Here is a 20,457-nt window from a genome sequence, read left to right as displayed (position 1 = left end):
ACCCAAGCTGCTCTGCCCCAGGCGTCCTGATTCAGCCACTGCTGAAACTCACCAGCAGTGGCTGAATGAGGACACCTGGGGCACTGCCGGGTTGGTCCCGTAGCACCCAGAGCGGCGCTACGGGACCAACCGGCAGCACCCCAGCTGCTGTACTACAGGCGTCTGGAGAAAAGCCGCGGAGCACAGGGGCAGCGGGACAGCCCAGACGCGCCACGGCTGTCCTGCTGCACACGTGCTCCGCGGTTTTGCTCCCCGTCTCCCTGGTCTGCTGGTCTCCAGCAGACCAGCATGATGGGGAGCAAAGCCTCGGAGGACACCGGCAGCGGGACAGCTGCGGCACGTCTGGGCTGTCCCGCTGCCGGCGTCCTCCGAGGCTTTGCTTCCAATCTCCCTGGTCTGCTGGTTTCCAGCAGACCAGGGGGACGCAGAGCAAACCCTGTTCTTAACTGCGGATCTGACGTAAGTCGGATCCGCGTAACTCGGGGACTGCCTGTATCCTAAGTGTCCTTCTCTCTTATTGACTGCAAGGAAGGCTGAGGGCAGAAAGAGCTAAAACCAAGGTAACCAACCAAATGACCCCTTTTCAGAGCAGCAAAGAAATTCATATGGAAGAAGGGCTTATTCTACAGAAAATGGGTACATGCCAGGACAGCTGAACATTAAAAGTATGGGAACTCATTAGAAATACTACGCCAAGACACTGAGCTAAATCCATAGTATTCATTTTCAGCATACCTGCAGATACTGAAAACTATACAGAGGCAGCTCCACAGGTCCCCCTGCAGATAGGCCCAGCCTGGCCCTCCTGCCACAAGTTACACTTTAGCTCCTCAGGAGCAGGGCCATCAGCCCTTACTCTCTCAGGTAGGAAGCTTTGGTGTGGGTTCTGCAGTATAAAATGTATTTAAGCTTTATACAGCAGAGCCTACAACATGTAACCATTAAGATTTTTAGTGGTTACACAGTTACCTTTTTAAAGGAATTTTTACATCCCTAGTGTACAGGGGCCATCCCTGGATAAGGGCTGTTCAGCAAAGACCCCCACAGAGCCATGGGCTCATCTTCCTCCTTACAGCCCTTTCTGGAGGTTTCTGCTCCACTGCACAAGAATCCTGCTCCTGTCCTTCAGGTGTCTCGGGCACTTCAGCCTTACAACAAGCGCCTTACAGCCCTTCAGTCAGCACTGCCCCAGCTGCAACCCCAACACCAACCCCTAACATCCCATAACTATCAAAATAAGACTTGGCAAAAAAAATTAAGAATCAGGAATACAAAAAAGAAAAAAATTCTGCCAAGACTTGTTTATAGCAGAACCAATAAGAGATAAGGTAGCTAACTGCACTGAAGTCTCACATTAAGCTGTTCAACAAAAAAAAAAAAAGTCTCTATGCCTTTTAAATTATTGTTTTCCCCTTCTGTTGATCAGTGTTGGCTTCTGAAGTTAAAATGCAATTGTGTCACACTTCTACACTGTCTGACACTGAGAGAAAACAAGTTTTAACTCAAAAGTAGCAATGAAGCGGTTAACCCTTCTACCTTGTGACTCATTCCGGATCCTGGTGGCCCAACACCAAATCATGCCACCTGCTTTCAACTCTAGGTCAGTTCAGGTGAGCGAGTGACTCTTCCAGCGCCACCAACTCGTGCCGGTCTGTCACAACAAAACAACGAGGCTCGGAAGCAGCCCGGCAGCAGGAAAGGAGGGAGGGGGGGGAAACGCTCAGCCCTCTCCTCCCCCACCCCAAAAGGCAGTTCCCGCACCAATCGGCTGCTTCGGGCAGGGGGCACCCCCGGGGAACTCAGCGCCCGACCCCAGCGGGATCCGCCTCCCCGCGCCGGCGGTGCAGCGGGTGGGCAGGGGCGCGGCTCCCCGCTACGACTCCTCGGACAAGCGGCCGCAGAGCAGCAAGCGCTGCGCCGGCCGCTCTCCGAGGCAGGGCGCCAGGCTGAGCCCCGCTCTCACCGTGCGCGCTGGGCTCCGCGTCCGGCTGGAACGTGAAATGCGCCACGTGCCGCCGCGGCCCGGGCGCCAAAGGGAGCAGCCGGCCCCACACGCCGGCCCGCAGCGGCCCCAACCCAGAGGCGAGTCCCGCCGCCCGCCGCAGCCAGAGCCCGGTCGCCGCCATCTCCCCGCGGGTCACGACTCAGGAAGCAGGTGTGACAGCAACAGCACGTTGTAACGAGGCGGGGTGTGAGTAGGGATTTGCTATTGGCCCGCAGGGCGACGGAGAACGGACCAATCAGAAGCCGCGATGCTGTGGGCGTGGGAGAGGAGTCTCTATTGCGCACGCGTACAAGGAAGGCGGGCGAGCCTAGACTCGGCGGGGTGGGGAAAGAGGGAAGCGGGAGGAGCGAAGCTGTGAGTGGGCGGGGCTAGACTGCCTTGGCTTAGAGCTGGGCTGTTCAACTGCACCGCGAACACACGGGTCGCGTGTTGAGTAGCCCTGATTTAGAGGCAGAGCGTGCGCCCAGGCGGGGCCGGCCTCAGGCAGGCGAGGTTGGGGCGGGCCGGCGGGGGCCAGCTGGGGAATGCGTAGAAAAGGGATGTGGAAAAATCCATGCAAGATAGATAACTCCAGCTTGCATAGTTGGAGTCCAGGTACCTTGCATCGATTTTTCCAGAGTGGTTCCACAGCGGGAGATGGATGGAAGAAACTCTCCCATCAGCTTCCCTAACTCCTTGCAAGTTGAGACAGGATTAAAAACGTTAACAGAGGCACCCAGTGTTCAATTGAGGGATCTTTACTAGATTGATTGCAGGAGCGTGGATCCTTCAGTAAGTGGAGTTTCAGTCTGCGGTATTTGGACTTTAGTCTACCTTGAGTGCAACAACAGATTCCAGAATTTTTCTCATGCCATTATAAATATGGGAGCCCTATGCAGAAGTCCTAGCTGGAAATGAATGTTAAATACCCTCAGGCTGTAGAGTTACTCATCTCCAGAATCTTGGTTGAGGTTCACTCCTAGTTGTAAGACTAAACTTTACTGCAGTGGGAGAATGGTTGGATAATCCTCACAGTGCTTAGCCATATGATCCCCGTCTTTTGTCCCTAACCATAAGTAGTACCAAATTTAGAACAAGGAAGATTACTAAAATACAAAAGATAACTCATCTGAAGAAATGGGTTGTGCCCATGAAAGCTCGTGATAACATCTACAAATTTTGATAGTCTCTAAGGCGCAGATTTGTTACTTAAGTTTTTTGATAATTTAGTTGTCAGAGTAAAGAAGGCACAGAAAATTATTACTAGCACCCCATTAAAGGAACATTACTCAAATGCAACATTCATGAATATATAGAATCATAGAATATTAGAACTAGAAGGGACCTCAAGAGGCCATCAAGTCCAGTCCCCTACCCTCATGGCAGGACCAAAGCACCATCTAGATCAGGCATGTCAAACAGGCATCTGGAGGGCCGCATGCGGCCCGATAGAAGTTTTTTGTGGCCCTCCACTACATTTTATAAAAGAATAAAGTGCGGCACACTGGACACTTGGAGCACGTGGCTGAGTGCGATCAGAGCTGTCTGGCCGCTCTGGGCACTGCGCCGCAGCAATTGCTCACTGCCAGCTGGGCCACTCCGCCCACAGCGCCCAGCACATGTGCACAGCGCTGAGCATATGCTCACGACCAGCTGGGCCACTCTGTGCTCAGTCCTGCCATGAGGGCAGGGGTCTGATCTCAATGTCTTCTTGAGGTCCCTTCCAATTCTATGATTCTATCCAGCATTTGCTGGTAATGAGGGAACTGAAATTTAAATCTTTTAATGGAACAAAAATCTCACCATATACTCTTGGTTTTTATATGCAACATTACTAGCTAAGTTAAGGTTGCCTGACCTTCCCCATTATAAAGCTCTGTTTAAAGACTGACAAGGCCATAAGAAACAAACCATTTGAGCTTGTACTCAGGCTGAATTATTTATTTAGAAAATTCCAGCAAAAACTCTGCTGCTTCCAAAAGGATTGCAAAACAATGTATTTTTCACTATGTTTAAAAAAGAGCCTGACCATCTTTTCTTTGAACAACTCTTATGCACATGCCTACACCATAGGGGGCTGTTTAGAGTTGGTGGGATTTCTCACTGTAATTGCTGCTGTGGCACCAGAACTGAAAGCTGGAAGTCCCACTCCTCTGTTTTCTCAGTGCTCTACCAGTTAGCTCTCAGGAAACATAGAACAGGAAGAAGCCTGACTCAAATGCTGAGAGAAATGCCAGATGCAGTGCAGTAGGCAGTGATAAAGGAAACAGATTGCAACATTGAGCTTGAGATTTGGGTGCACAGGATGGATGAGAAACCATGGAAATGAGTAGGAAGATAAGGACCAGCTGGAGAAGAAGCCTGTGAGGGAGAGATTGGGATGAGGATTCTAAAGAGGGAAACTGGGATTAATAGAAGGAGCCTGGAGGAGGAAAGTGGGTCTTGGCTTTGGATAAAGAACCTGGAGGGATAGATCCTGGGACTGGCACGATTGAGTGTCCTTATGAAAATATAGTAGGTGATCAGAGAATTGAGTACTAATACCTTGCAAACAGTTGGGAAATTAAAGTTTCCAAGTATCCTTAATATGGTAGTTCCTAATTTTTGAGTGTTTGACTTTGCAACTTTACTGAAGTAGCTAACCTGATTAATAAAGCATCTCACCTAATTTCCTAGATTTTCAAATACATTGAAAAAAAATCCAGCAAGCAGTTATTTCTTTATGTGAATTAGCTAGCTTCCTCAGACTCCCTCCACAATTTAGGAGACAAACACCATAAAAATATAGAAGGGTGAAAAGCAACAAAGAACAGTTTGATGGTTTTAATTCACGGTAGCTGATTAAGCTTCTTCTTGGAACCTCTTCAATCCTCCTTTTTTCCTCATCTTGATCAGCAGTTCTATCCTATATTGAAAAGGGGAAAAAAACCCAGAGAGAAAGGAAAAACTCTGAAAAGATTCCTGATTTTTTTTAAAGCAACGCCACTAGGTAGTTATATGAAAACTTCTTCAAGTCATAAGAGTTCCAGTACTACTAGCTTACGTATAATCTTTCAGTGTCCAAAGCCCCCTCTTTACAATAAGTGTATTTTCACACTAAAGAGAAGTAAAGAAAAATGTAATTAGAGGCTGGATTCTGCTTTCATTACAAACAGTGCCAAGTCCAATAACATTATTCTGGATTTTCTCGAGTGTCATTAAACACAGTTAACTCTGATCTTAAACTCCAGTTCAGGTGAACATTTAAACACATACTTATATCTCATTGAGTTAAATGAAACATCAGTACAGGCTTAAGTGGTTTCCTAAATCAGGTTACATTGTAAAGTCTTTGGGTTGGGGACTGTCTTACCAGGTCTACACATAGACTAAACACACAGCAGGGCTCCACCACAATACAAATAATATTTTTTCTATTAATAGTCTGAGTAAAACCAGAAAGTTAGGATGTTACTTTTGATAATGTTGGCATGAGTTTAAAAGTTATAAAACAATAAAAAGAGGGCACTGTAAAAATGGAGCACTAAAAGTAAACCAAGTGTGGTTACTGATCTGACTATGCTAGTGTGGGATACAGGCAGTGAATGAATAAAAAGTGGAATTTACTTTAAAATAAATATATAGTTTATAGAGCATCAGATAAAAATAATAAAAGTTAACAGTAGGTTTTTTTAAAATGGGGGGAAAGGTTCATTATGACAAGTTATTTATGTGAAGAGATTGTACAAGATTGCATCATGACTACTAACAGCTGAGCATAAAGAGTTGAAAAATTAAGAAAACAAGTTTTAATGAAACATAATATATGCATTGATGAGCAAAATTATAAAGTTGTCAGCGTCAAGTAGTTTTGCAGTAGGGGTTGAAAATTCCATAAACAGTGAGGTTGTGTCTACATTGGCACGATCTTGCCGTTCTAATGTGTGAAATCAGTGCTTCTTGCACAAGAATTATGATGTTCCCACTCAGGAATAAGCCCTCTTGTGCAACTGTTCTTGTGCAAGAGGCCAGTGTAGACAGGCAACATGAATTTCTTGTGCAAGAAAGCCCGATGGTTAAAATAGCCATCGGAGCTTTCTTGCGCAAGAGAGCATCTACACTGGCACGGATGCTCTTGCGCAAAAGCACATCTCTTGCGCAAAGGCACATGCCAGTGTCGACGCTCTCTTGCGCAAATACTTTAACGCTAGAACTCTTGCATTAAAGAGTATTTGCTCAAGATCATGCCAATGTAGACATAGCCCAAAAGAAGATGGAGGAAAATTCAATGTGAATCACGCAGATTACCCTTGGTTTAAGCCTATAATTTGACTATTAAAATAGTTGAGCCATACAAAAGTACACCTGAGAATTAAGACCTACTACATGGGATTCAGTCTTTCACTGGAATAATTCAAAAACTGTTTAATTTCAAAAACAAAACCACTACTGTCTGTAGGAATGTGAATGCTTTTCAAATGAGCAATGCAATTTTTTTGTCCTTGAGAAAAAAACTGGTGATTGCTGGATTAGCTATGGTACTAATCTGCCCCCTAATGTGAGACCAGAAATAAAATCCTACAATCTTAAAAAAGACTCAAGAAATGAAAAGTTTCAGAGGTAGCCATGTTAGTCTGTAATAGAAAAAACTTTAAAAACAATGAATAGTCCTGCAGCACCTTCTTAGTTAGTCTCTAAGGTGCTGCAGGACTATTTGTTGTTTTTCAAGAAATGAAAGGTCATTAGAAGGGAGACTGGAATTAAAGATGAGAATTAAACCATATCTCCATCAGCAGGAACTCTTTTGATATGATTACAGTGACTAGGCACAGCCATTAAAACTGTCAGAGATGGATTCCTCACACCTGACATGGCAACAACTGTTGACTGCTCACATTGAATGAGAAATGGTTAGTGGATTTATTTCATCCTAATGTTATTTGCTCTTTGCAAACTGTGTGGCTATGTCTAGATTGCATCCCTTTTTCGTAAAAGGGATGCAAATTAGACGTATTGCAATTGCTAATGAAGTGGGGATTTAAATCTCCCCTGCTTAGTTAGCATAAAAATGGCTGCCGCTTTTTTTCAGCACAGAGCTTTGCCGGAAAAAAGCGCCAGTCTAGACGCGGATCTTGCGGAAAATAAAGCCTTTTCTGAAAGATCTCTTATCCCATATTTTAAGAGGGATAAGGGATCTTTTGGAAAAGGCTTTATTTTCTGAAAGAGCCGCATCTAAATTGGCGCTTTTTTCCGGCAAAGCTCCGTGCGGAAAAAAAGCCGCAGCCATTTTTATGCTAACGAAGCGGGGGAGATTTAAATCCCCACTTCATTAGCAATTGCGATACGTCTAATTTGCATCCCTTTTACGAAAAAGGGATGCAATCTAGACGTAGCCTGTGTCTCTCAAAGTATAGTGGAATCAAATGGGCAAACTGTTTTTGTGACCTTTGTGACTGCTCCTAAAGTTTTAAGTAATGTTTCACTAAATATACTAGCAGAATTTTGACAGATTGTATAGACTGTGTGATAAATAGCTTGGTATTTCAAATAGCATGAACATAACGTATATGTGCCACCACTTCATACAAATGCAGGATTTGCAGCTGCAATTTAGATGCCAGCCTCTGAAAAATTAGTTTGAAAATTATAATTTAAAAAGAAAAACAGCATTTGTACGGGAACTCATGCTTCTGCCAATTATGCTATATGTGGAGTGTGGAAGTCTGAAAAATCAAGGTGGCCACTGCTCTTGATTCCTGATGGAGTTTCTACAACTCAATAATGTAAGCAATCACCCAAATTTAAGAAAGTTCCAGTTTCAGCTTCACAAGTGGAAAAAATTGTGACAGTAATATGGCTGATGAAAGAATAGTGACCTAATTTATTTACATGCATTGATGAATGGTCTAAAAATGCCGTTAAAACATTGGCTTTAGTGCCAGTACATTTGGAGATTAGCATTAGTAAGTGGTCACCAATCAACCACATGATCTCACAAGATAAATAAGATATATAATTAAAATCACAATTAAAATATTGTAAAATATTCCCCATTTCTGAAGTGATGGGGCAGATTCAGCTATAATAAAGTGGCTTGAATGCATGATGTATGTGTGTTGTAGAGCAAGAAGGAAATTGAGTGAGGTCTTTGTGATGTAGGGTAAGAAAGAAGCCACTGCTAGTCCCCAACAGGGAACATAATTGATGTCAATATTATGTTACAATGGTGGTTCATAATGCTATTCCTAAAAGTTCCCCGATAAGCATTAGAGCAGGGGAAGCAGAGAGAGGTGGAAAAAAAGATTGTGGATCATAGAATTAGATTAATACCCTTGATAGAAGACTGAACTGTTGGTATTTGAAATGTTCAGATTTATGCTCTCTCCCTTTAGGAGCAATTTCTGGCCTTATTTCCCCATGTCTCTCTCTCCTCTGTTAGTTTATGAGGTCCCTCAAAATGTAAGCCTAATAAATTAAATATATTTGTTCCCATCTCTTATAGACCCATATTGCACAGGTGGAATTTTCACCTGAAGTTTCCTTGGGAGTCTGTTTATACATTCTAGACTTTGGGAATTAGAACTCTACAGCAAAATGTCATTGTTACTGTACATTCTCTCTAATACACAGTGGATCAACCCATGATCCCAGTTATGCCTTTTTGATAGAGTGATTTTTGGGCATTTACCTCTTATATACATTGATATAACAGATAAAAAATGTGGCTATCCATTCTTTAGTGTGATGTTTATTCATGCCTCCTTATTCTGCTCTTAATTGGTAAAAATGTTAGGTAGTAAAAAGCTGTGAATTCATCCTGTAGAAGATACAGCATTTTTGTTTTAGTTTATATACGTGTATCCACTCCACCAGAAGGTAATCCTCCTGTTCAAATGGTAGTCCTATTGAAGTTGCAAGAAAGCAGATGGAGGAAAAATTCTAACCCCTTTGCATGTCCCACAGTCTGCTCTGGGTGCCATTCAGAGCCTATTTTCACTTGAGGAGAATGCAGCAAAGCTAATTCATGACTCTGGCTTTTGAGAGATGCACACATTTTCCCCCACTTCTTTCTAGACTATCTTGATTCTTATATGGCCCAGTCACCAGACTATCTGAGGTGCTTCCCACACAGTGGACTGGCATGCAAATTAATTTAAAATGTATCACCAGACAGACCTCAGGAAAACTATCTAGATGCAGACTAGTTACCTAGATATGAAGTTTTCAGTGGAACATCACCAATACTGTACCGTGGGACATGTGGCCCACTAAATTCTTTTTTAAAAATTTACTACTAGCATCTCTGGAGTTATAGCATTAAAATCACACTAATAATGCATTCACATTATTCTCACAAACATAGTAAACTAGCAGATTTACCTAGTGTTGATCGGGTCCCTAACTCAATTAAGTTGTTTGGTTTTTTGGAGGTTTTTTTTAAATAAAAGGAAAATGTATCTGTTTTAATGGTTTTTAATGGGAACTCCGTCAAGTGTACTTTTTTCCTGTAGCTCAGCCATTCTGTCATGTCACATACAGTAAAGCAACCTTCTGGGGAAAATGAGGAGGTCTAGCTAAAAGTTAATAAGTCATGCCAACACAAACATAAAAAGATAACCTTCAGCCGCCTTCTGTGCCATTTCTCAGCCTCATCCAGGGCTCCATATTCCTTCCCTTAGGCTTGCATGTACTTCCATCTGGGACTGATAGAAGAATGTAGGCCCACCATCTATACTGGGTTCTGACCCAAGGACATCTTATTAAAGAACTAGATCTCCTCATTCGCAGTATGTCTACATTACAGGATAAGGTCGAATTAAGATACACAACTTCAGCTACGTTAATTGCCTAACTGAAGTCAAAATACCATAACTCGACTTTTGGCGCTGTCCACACTGCACAAAATCAAAGGGAGAACACTCTCCCTTGGACTTCCCTTACTCCTCCTGGAAGCAGGACTTCTGGCATCCACCTGAGTGCCCTTTTCAGTTCAAATTAGCATGCAATGGCAAACCAGTATCTTTATCACCTGGGGAGTATGTAATCAATAATCCTCCTACACCAGGTAAGTTACAGAAAACTAGACAGAAGCATGTACAGGCAGACCCCGAGTTACGCGGATCCGACTTACGGGGTTTGCTGCCCGTCTCCCTGGTCTGCTGGAGACCAGCAGACCAGGGAGATGGGGAGCAAAGCCTTTGAGGACGCCGGCAGCGGGACAGCCATGGCGCGTCTGGGCTGTCCACTGCCCGCGTGTTCCGCAGCTTTGCTCCATGTCTCCCCAGACCAGGGAGACGGGGAGCAAAGCCACGGAGCACGCGGACAGTAGGACAGCCGTGGCGCGTCTGGGCTGTCCCGCTGCCCCCGTGCTCCGCGGCTTTGCTCCGGACGCCTGTCGTACAGCAGTTGGGGCGCTGTCAGTTGGTCCCGTAGCACCGCTCTGGGCGCTACTGGACCAACCCGGCAGCACCCCAGCTGCTCTGCTCCAGGCGTCCTGATTCAGCCACTGCTGGTCAGTTTCAGCAGCGGCTGAATCAGGACGCCTGGGGCAGAGCAGCTTGGGTGCTGCTGGGTTGGTCCAGTAGCACCGAGGAGTGGCGCTACTGGAGCAACCCAGCAGCACCCAAGCTGCTCTGCCCCAGGCGTCCCCAAGTCAGCCACTGCTGAAACTGACCAGCGCTGACTCCAGGAAGCCCGGGGCAGAGCAACTCTCCCTCGGGCTTCCTGTAGTCAGCGCTGGTCAGTTTCAGCAGCGGCTGACTTGGGGACGCCTGGGGTTCTTAAGTTGAATCTGTATGTAAGAACTGGCATCCAGATTCAGAGTGATGAAACTGATCAGCGGCTGATTCCAGGAAGCCCTGGGCAGAGCAACTCTGCCTCAGGCTTCCTGTAGTCAGCCGCTAGTCAGTTTTAGCAGCGGCTGAATCTGGATGCCACTTCCGACTTACATACAGATTCAACTTAAGAACAAACCTACAGTCCCTATCTTGTACATAACCCGGGGACTGCCTGTACTTTGAAAACAAAACTGGGGTCTATTGACGGACTGTTAACATAAGGGAGGCTGTGGAAAAGCAGATAAACAACTTTGTTGTTGTCCCAAAATGGGCCTGAAGACTGGTCCCAAATGACCTTGGCAAATACAAAGTAAAACCCTGAAACTGTACTTGTAGGTCTCCTCTAGACCTTTGCAAGAAAAATAGCTGCTGATGGTAAATAGTGACTTGTCCTTTTCCTATTAGGGTGCTTTGGATCCTAGGCTTGCAAATACCTTCCAGAGGCTACTGGGGACAGGAGGAACAAAGGACCTTCATGGCTGGAACTGCAGGAACCAATGAAATAGGCATCTTACTGGAACCAGTAAGTAGACTCATCAGTTATAGATCTCAATTGATGATGTGGATCAGGTGGTTAGTGAAGGACTCCTCCAGTGCCCACATAAAGGGCTCATCTAGACTGCATTCCTCTCTCAAAAGAGGAATGCAAATGAAGCAGATCAAAAATTCAAATGAAGTGCAGATTTACAAATCTCACACTTTATTTGCATAAATGCGTCAGAGCGCTTTTTTTGAAAAAGGGGTTTTTCAAAAGAACACGCCACAGTGTAGATGGGGTTCTTTTGAAAAAAACACCCTTTGTCAAAAGAACCTGTACTCCTGAAAAAATGAGGTGTATGGGATCTTTCGAAAAAGGGTTGTTTTTTTTCCCAAAAGAACCCCGTCCAGACTGCAGGGTTTTGGGTTTTTTTTTTTTTTCAAAAAACCCCTTTTTCGAAAAAGCGCTCAGACGCAATCATACAAATGAAGCGCAAGATTTGTAAATCCACGCTTCATTTGAATTTTTGATCTGCTTTGTTTGCATTCCTCTTTCGAGAGAGGAACACGGTCTGGACATAGCCAAAGTGACAATTACTGGCTGCCTCTCCAATGGATAGCCTGCCTGATAGGAGACTTAGTCCTTTTGAAGCTTCTGGAGCACAAAAATTCCAATGGGTTTGTGCCAGTCTCCCTAGAGGTAGTGTTTGCTTTGCGCTAAAGGACAAAGAGTGCAAAAATCTGTGAAGGAGGGTAGCAAAGATGGAGTCTGTGTTGTTGTTCTCTCCTTCAGACTAGACACCATCTTAAAAAATGTACCAACTCTGCCCACACATCTACACTAGCGATTTCATCACTGTATCCAACAACATCAGTCACTACATCAGGGGCTCATTTAACTGCACATCCACTATGTGATTTATGCCATCAAATACCAACTATGCCCCACTGCCATGTATATTGGCCAAACTGGACAGTCTCTACAGGAAAGAATTAATGGACACAAATCAGATATTCATAAAGGTAATACATGGAAACCTGTTGGAGAACACTTTCGCCTGCCTGGGCACTCATTAATAGATCTCCAAGTCACCATGTTGTTTGAGGCCAATTCCACAAACCAAATACAGGGAAGGGTTGGAACTTAACTTCATTTACAAATTTAATACTTATGCTAATAAAATGAAAAGAGACATCAGCTGGCTCGCACACTACCTTCCACATCCTTATATCTTAATCAACCAAACAAACAATGGAGATGCCAATTGTTTTTATCAGCCTCTTGTAACTACTTGAACCATCCATTCACTGTCTCTTTTTTTTTCCCCCTTTTCTTTTTTCCCCTCTCCCTTTTCCCTTATTTATGCTTGGATAGTGACTTCTAATACTCCAGTCATCTGAAGAAATGGATTGTGCCCATGAAAGCTCATGATACCATCTACATGTTGGCTACATCTAAATTGGCATGATTTTCCGCAAATGCTTTTAACGGAAAAGTTTTCAGTTAAAAGCATTTGCGGAAAAGAGCATCTAGATTGGCACGGACGCTTTTCCGCAAAAGCACTTTTTGCAGAAAAGCATCCGTGCCAATCTAGATGGGACTTTTTTGCACAAAAGCGCAATCGCCATTTTCACGATCGGGGCTTTTTTGTGCAAAACAAATCTGAGCTGTCTACACTGGCCCTTTTGCACAAGAGCTTTTGCGCAAAAGGACTTTTGCCCGAACGGGAGCAGCATAGTATTTCCGCAAGAAGCACTTATTTCTTACATGAGATTGTCAGCGTTCTTGCAGAAATTCAAGCAAACAGTGTAGACAGCTCGCAAGTTTTTCCACAAAAGCAGCTGCTTTTGCGGAAAAACTTGCCAGTCTAGACACAGCCGTTGTGTTAATCTTTAAGGTGCTGCTAGACTTTTCATTGTATTTTAATTTTTTTTTAAATGGAGTCCGTTAACCAGCGTTTATTACAACTAACAACCTTATTGCAAACACAACACTATAAAAGAGTACATTCAATGTACACAAACAAACATGAATAAGCATACATATAGAGAAAACTTCCCTACAATTTTTTCCCCTCTCTGCTGAAATAATCACTCTACCACATCTCCTCAAGCACATCTACCACATCTACCTCTACCACATCTCCTGAAGTGTTTTTGTTGAACTTATCTCAGGACATCTTCTACCAGCCTACCTTCCTATCTTAGGACTTCTCCTAATGGCTCCTTCTGCTTGCTCATTTCCTGTTTGTTTAAGCTCTGTCTCAAGATTACTCCTAGAGCAGTGATGGTCCCAGAACTGGAATGCCATAAATCAGCTGTTCAAGCTCTGCAAGGGAGGGGGAGGAACAAAGATGGAGCATGAATCAGGTGATTCATGGTGCTCCAAAAGTGCTGGGAGGGATGGGGAAGAATTGGAAATGTGGGGCTTTACTGCCCCAGTGAGTGAGAGGCACATGGTGGAGGGGGATATACAGAGGGTCCATGAGGCCACAGGTGGAACTACAGTAGGCCACAGGCTGCCATAGCCCACTGAGATGGAGGACCACATATAGTGCACTCACCATTCTTGGTTGCCCATTTACTGACTTAGAACCACATCAACCCTTGTTTTTCTTTTAAAAGTAAATCCTAACTCTATTTCATTCCTCTCGCTTCCTTATAAGCCAGGGGTGCCTAATTATCCTTAGTTATTTCCACCTCCTCTGGTTGGGCAGTAATCAACACAGGTGCACTAATGAGTGAGTTAATTTAGTCTGCCAACCTGACAAATGGGAAGTGTTCAGGCCATAAAAGAGAAGGTGTCTCAGAAAAATCTCATCAGCCAATTACCCTGGTATATCACACTGTTTATTCTCTTGAGTGTTTTGCCAGATTTTTCTTCCTGATTAGATAGATGGACCTTTTTCCTCAGCAACCTAGAAAAGATCTCACCAATGTTTCCCTTCTCCAGGCAGTTGTTGCAAGCTTGTAAGTATTATATGACAATGGGGTTTTGTATTATCACTAGAAAAAGAAATGTTAGATAGAAAAATGGATCACTTCTTTGTATGGAAACATGCTGTATAAAATTGTTTGGTTTTGATCAGCCCTAGTCTCTAGTTAAGTTAGGTACAAAGCTAAATTGGTCAGCACTCACAATTGGGCACTATATGCTGATATGTAGGATACCACAATCCCATCTTTCCTGGAGTAGGAAATAATTCTAGTGTTAGAGCTGTTGCAGTGTATCTGCTTTTTAATGAAAGTAAAGGACATATGCAAGATGTGTAAAGGCTGAAAACAGGATTGTTGCTTTGTGATACCGTTTCTTGCTGATTAGTTATTTCTTTAAGGGACTACTCCATATTTTTTTTTTTTTTCAGGTAGTTTACCTCTCTGATCTGTTGGGACTGACAGGTTGTCAATAGATTAAGTATAGGGTCCTACCAAATTCCTGATCATGGAAAAATACATCAGACACTGAAATCTCATTTCTTGTGAGCTTTTACTCTGATATACAGCTTTCACAGGGGAGACAAGCTAATTGCCCTTGAAGCTGCGCAGCCTTGCAGCTGCCTAACAAGCCCTGCTCAGGGCTCCTACACAGAATGCCACTTCTGCGCCAACAGAGAGTGTCATCTCTTCCCTCCAGCCCAAGCATAGCGCTGCTGCAGCTGGGGAAGAGACACTTCTACCCCTGTTGACCAGCCTGAGTCAGGGAGCGGCACAATCTAGCCCTGCTGGCCACAGCACAGACCTATCCCAGTGAGGAGAGAGGTGCTCCTTCCTCAGCCCCATCCAAACCCATCAGAGCTACCATGGCCAGCAGAGAGGGGCCTCTCACCCAGCCCACAGTTGTTGGGGTGAGAGAAGCTGTGGGAGGAAAGCCTTCTTCCCTAGGGAAGCCTGCACAAGGAAACAGCCCTTTTTTTTTTTTTTTTTTTAAAGCTATATTGAAAGGCCTGTAGCCATATTAGGAGACCTAAAGTTTTCCTCCGCAGCCAGCTAGAAAAGCAGCAGCCATTAGCTATAATAAAGCTTGGAGTCACATACTCACAGTCCATCTAAACCAGTGGTTCCCAAACTTTTTGGCATCATGCCCCCCTTTTGATTTTTGAGAAACCCTCAGGCCCCTGCCCCCCCCCCCAAAAAGCAGCAAAACTTGGGGTGAGATTGACAGGAGTGTGTAGGGCTGGATTGCCTCTCACACCCTCTGGAATTTCTTCATGCCCCCCAGGAGGGTATGCCCCCCAGTTTGGGAACCCATGATGTAAACTGTATTACAATAGTGTAATATCAGGGTGTTAAGGAGACTCCATCCTAATTGCCCTCACTATCACAGGGGTGGGCAATAATTCTAGAAAGGATGCTACTTCACAAATTTTTGAAGTGGCCCCGGCTGTCCTGGAAGGGGCAGGGCCAGGACTCTACTGTGGCCCCCCCCACCCACAGACCCTCAGGCTACGTCTACACTGAAGCACTATTTCGGGATACCGGGGTATCCCCAAATGGTTATTCCACAGCTTTTGAGTGAGTCCATTATTTCAAAATATAACGGGCTCACTATTCTGATGTCCCTGCAAACCTCATTCCATGTGGAGTAAAGGATGTTTTGAAATAGTGATTTATTTTGAAATAAGTGCTGTGTAGACAGCACCAAATTTTGAAATAAGCTATTTTGAAATAGACTCAAAATAAGCAAATTTTGTAGCTTATTTCAAGCTATGGGTGAAGTATAGACACACCCCGATTGGCCTGGGGATGATGGAGCGCCTGAAGTCTTTGTCCCCTCGCCCCCGAGAGAACCAGTAGCTGTTCTGAACACCTGGTGGTCCCCTCTAGGCACCCACAGCCCTGGTGGTGAAAGGAGACATTGTAAAGTCTTTCACTCCCTGCCCCTGCCCTGCAAGTGGCATGTGGCTCTGGCCGGGGAGGAGATGTTGCACACTCCCCTGTCCCCAGGCCCTGATAGACTTGGGGGTGGGCGAGTGACAGGGCATCCGTGGGCTGAATCGACCGGTCCAGCCCACAGAGGTTCTCTTGCCCACTCCTGCACTATCATCAGATAAACAGATCTCAAGATGGATAAAGAAGATTTAGTTTAATAGCATTTTGGTCTGGCAAGAAACTGCTTATGAATAACTGAGGTTGTGAAATCCTACTTTCCTGTTTGTCTTTAATTTTTGTCTGGTCTTTAACTATTTCTGTCTGCTGTATAATTCATTTTGCTCGGTGTAAATAAACTAAGGTGCTGGCGCATGGCTGGTCAGGTGATTCTGTTACTGTATGTTATGATTGGTTAGTAACATTTTAGTGAAATAAATTGCTAAAATAAAACTAAGCAGGGCTCAAGTCCCAATATATAAACTGGGGCCCCAAAGGAAGTTCTTTGGGAACCAAGTCCAGGACACAGCTCCAAGCCCCCCCCCAGACTTCAACCCTGTGCCAATGACACCAGGCAGAAACTGGATTCCCTCAGAAGGACCTGATCCTGACTGGCCATCAAGACAAGTTCATCCGTCTCATTGGACGTGGTAAGCACTATATGCCTGGTGTGTGCATTCTGTTTTTAATTATTTATAAGTAAAAATTAACATATTACTGTGTAAGGCTCTTTCATTCGTAAAAGACCCCACAAACCCGCAGAGTGTAACGTTACACCTGAGCCTGCAAAAGGGTAATGATGGGTGCCTATAGTAAAAGGTTATGCCTGAGCCCTAGGAACAGGTAAGGGTGGATGCCTCTAGAGTCCGTGAATGACAGAGTTTTATGTGAGTAACACCTGTATTTGAAATCCTGCATCTGCAGCCACAACCTTTACTCCCTCTCCCAGCCATACGCCTGCCCTCCATGCCTCTGCAGAGCTTCCTCCCTCACAGCAAATCCCTCACCCCCCTCAACTCCAACCTTCTGCCCTAATCCTAAGCCTCCTCCTGCATCCCAAGCCCCTCGTTCCCAAACCCACCACAGAGCCTGCACCCCCTGCCTGAGCCATCAGCCCACCACCCCAAGCTAGAGCCCACTCCTACACTATGAACTCCTCAGCTCTACCCCACCACAGATCCTTCATGTGCAGAATGAATTTTATGTGCATCAATATGGTGATAATGTGGCATATAACATTGATACCAACATAAAATATTAGAGGGAACAGTGAAGACTAGTGTTTCTCAAGTAGCAGGGGTACTGACCCAAAAGGGAGTTCTAGGAGGGCTGCAAAGTTTTTAGGGAGAGTCATAATATTACCACCATTACTTCCTGCAGAGTTGGGTGTCCAGAGAGCAGCAGCTGTTGGCCATTTGTGAAGGAAGAGCTGCTGCCAGCGGCAGCAGCAGCACAAATAAAAGGGTAGTAATACTGCATGGGTATCAGGATGTGAATGAGAGTTGGGTCTCACCACATGTTTAACCACTATCAACTGCCAATGCAGTCCCCTGGTTATCACTATAGACCCATTTCATATAAGAATCTGAATTTGAGAGAACCACATATAATGCAGCACAACAGGGGCGATGTTATGCTTAATTTATCTTCTGTTATGAGTATTATGTCTGTGCATCTAATATTCCTTGGGTTTTGTCACCCAATTATAGTAACTTAAAAGCCCACTCCAAAGAGTCCTCTTCCAGTGAGTTTCCCAAAAGCAGCTGTACCACAATTCTTTCTAATCTAATATTGAACATAACCAAGCTAGTATTCCCACTAGAGATCCCACCTCTATTACCTTCTCTAACTTATGCTGAGAACTGTCTCTTAGGCCATGTCTACACTGAGATAAGGTTGAAACTAATATAGCTGATTTCTGGGTACCCAATTTTGCAAAGTTGAAGAGACATGAACAAGCCGTTTTGGGCTCCCTGCACTGTGCGCATAGAGCGTGCTGCATATCACACCCAATTGACTTAACCTGCTACAGTAAGAAAAAATTGTGAATTTGCCAGAAGTGCCCTCCTCCAGGGTTGGTGCTTGAGTGGGAGACATCCTGGGAGTAGGGGACTGACTCAGCATCATGAACAGATCTAGGCTCTCCTCAATCACCAGCTGGCCCTTCTCCTTCTCCTTCTCCCCCTCAGCTACCATGCTGTCCTCCATGCTGATATCAGCTGATGGACTCCACAGTCAGACTGGGGAAGCTGGTCAGGACCCACCCCCCAGAATTGCATCCAGATGCTCATATAAGCAGCATCTGTGAGGTGCTGAACCAGACCAGATGTTGGCCTCCTTTGCCTTGTGGTAAGACTGCCTCTGCTCGTTTACTTTTCACTCTGCACTGCTGGTTATCTTTGGGATAGCCTCTAGGCAGCTTGTAATCTTCACGTAAATGTCCATGTTCTGCTTGCTGATACAGAGATCAGAGGGACTGGGTTCATCTCCCCGCTCCTTGATGAGGTACAAAATCTCCCAGATACTCCACAGTGATGTTCTTCTGGGTCCCTGGGAACTGGAGCCCATGGAAGCAGAAGCTTTTAAAATCATTGCAGTATTTGAATTGGTCTAAGTCACGGCCATGTATGCCACAGTGTGCTGCTTGCTCTGAGATGTGCTTGTAACACTGGCCACCCAGGAAATGAAATTAAAACTTTCCCAGGGATTTTCCTATTCATCTGGAGAGCGGGCAAGGTGCAAGTTCCGGCCAGGGCAGTGAGAGCAAGGAACTGTGGGATGCCTCCCCAAGGCCAATAGTCTCTACTTTCGCCAATGCTGCATCTACACTAACGTAAACTTGACACTTAAGTTTACATCGACTTAAGCAGCCCTTAAGATCAACCCATCAAGCTTGGTAGTTTGGATGCATCATTTAGAAAATCAACCTTATGCAGCTAAATTCAATATAAACTCCTGGGCTATGTCTACACTCGCAGCTTCTTGTGCAAGAACATCTTGCACAAGGGTTCTTGTGCAAGAAAACATCCACACTGCCATGTGCACACTGTGCTTTAGCGCAAGAGCTCCCATGGTAGAGTGGACGCTGTCTTGAGCAAGAAAGCTCTGACCATTTTAGCCTTAAGGCTTTCTTGTGCAAGAAATCCCTGCCGAGTGTCCACACTGCCCTCTTGCGCAAGAGCTCCTGCGCAAGAGGGCTTACACCTGTTAAAAGAGCGTAGCTCTTGTGCAAGAAGCCTTCTCTTACCATGCTGTACTGTACATTTCCTTGTGCAAGAGCAGGTGGGAAGTGTAGATGCTCTGCAGATTCTTGCGCAAGAATGCGCCATAGCCCTGGTGTAAACCAATCCTTAGAAACTGATAAGACTGCTCTTGTAGTTGGATATTACTGGGGTGTCGGAATTTGTAAAGAAACCTACTTCCTTCCTAAGCTTTATTTATTATGCTTTCTATTAAGTTAGGGAGATGACTAGCAGCATTATAAATACCTCACACTCACCTACCAATAAGATTAATTTCACTGATAGTGTTGCATTTCCATGTAAATCTTTAATACTAAATTATTTGCTGTCTTTAGTATTGTAGCTAACACTTACAGGTATGCAGAATTGCAGCAAATCACAATTTCCTTTAAAAATAATTGGAAGGAGATTGCTTTTCTATAACCCTCCACTGGTATCTTATTTATAAAACCAACACTATTTACTGGATAGTATGTCACATTCTCTTCTCTAGCAATACATGGTCATGTAAGAAAAGACCCTATCATACAGATGCAGGAGGAGCCACAGTTAAGGTTGCCATGGGAACCTTACCTCTAAATGGTCTGGCTTTGACTTAAAATCTCAAACAGTACATTACGTTGGTTATATTTTTGTTGGGGTGGGGGTTTCACATATAATTATGTTGGATTTTCTGTTTTATTCTTTTATAAAGTTATGAATGCAGAATTTGTAAAAACAAAATTACATGCACTTGCAAATACAAAGAGCAAATGTGTTTAGCAAATTTCTTTAGAATGATGAATAATAAGATGGAAAGAATTATCGTTTTGTTTTTAATTCATCTAGATAAATAGTGGCTATCAGTGCCACCAAATACTGAATGTGGATCTTGGATACTAATAAACACTATTATAGAATGGCTTTGTCTACACTCTCTCAAAAATGTCTTGCGCAAAAGTGCGTCCAGACATCAAAGCGCATCGCAAAAGCAATGTGCTTTTGCGCAAGAGTGTCCACACTTCAGGAAAGCTCTGATGGCCTTTCACAGAGAGGCCATCAGAGCACCTGTGCTTTTGCCAATAGAGGTTTC

General features: G+C 44.4%; 2 protein-coding genes across 8 annotated transcripts in view; one reads left to right on the top strand and one right to left on the bottom strand.

The window, feature by feature from the left end:
* Positions 1-2,193, bottom strand: part of BCKDHB (branched chain keto acid dehydrogenase E1 subunit beta) — a 235,411-nt gene extending 233,218 nt beyond the window's left edge. For 2 of the 7 annotated variants that reach the window (XR_012902584.2, XM_075923806.2), the window contains exon 1: positions 1,964-2,191. Coding sequence is in view for 5 of the 7 variants with exons in the window: in XM_075923806.2 (XP_075779921.2) it covers positions 1,964-2,126 (163 nt within the window). In the remaining 2 variants the exon portion in view is untranslated. Of the gene's footprint in view, positions 1-1,536; positions 1,652-1,963 lie in introns of all 7 variants that reach the window. The other 5 variants (XM_075923807.2, XR_012902582.2, XM_075923808.2 and 2 more) reach the window with 5 other exon arrangements.
* A 12,005-nt stretch (positions 2,194-14,198) lies between these two features.
* SENP6 (SUMO specific peptidase 6) overlaps positions 14,199-20,457 on the top strand; it is a 180,133-nt gene continuing 173,874 nt past the window's right edge. The window contains exon 1 of the mRNA XM_075923799.2: positions 14,199-14,247. Coding sequence (XP_075779914.2) covers positions 14,214-14,247 — 34 coding nt within the window. The 5' untranslated portion in view covers positions 14,199-14,213. The remainder of the gene's footprint in view (positions 14,248-20,457) is intronic.

This window comes from Pelodiscus sinensis, chromosome 3, assembly GCF_052426305.1.
Source record: "Pelodiscus sinensis isolate ZL-2025 chromosome 3, ASM5242630v1, whole genome shotgun sequence".
Classification (NCBI taxonomy): Eukaryota; Metazoa; Chordata; order Testudines; family Trionychidae; genus Pelodiscus; species Pelodiscus sinensis.
The sequence above is the reverse complement of the archived record's forward strand: the minus strand, read 5'-3'. Positions and strand labels throughout refer to the sequence as shown.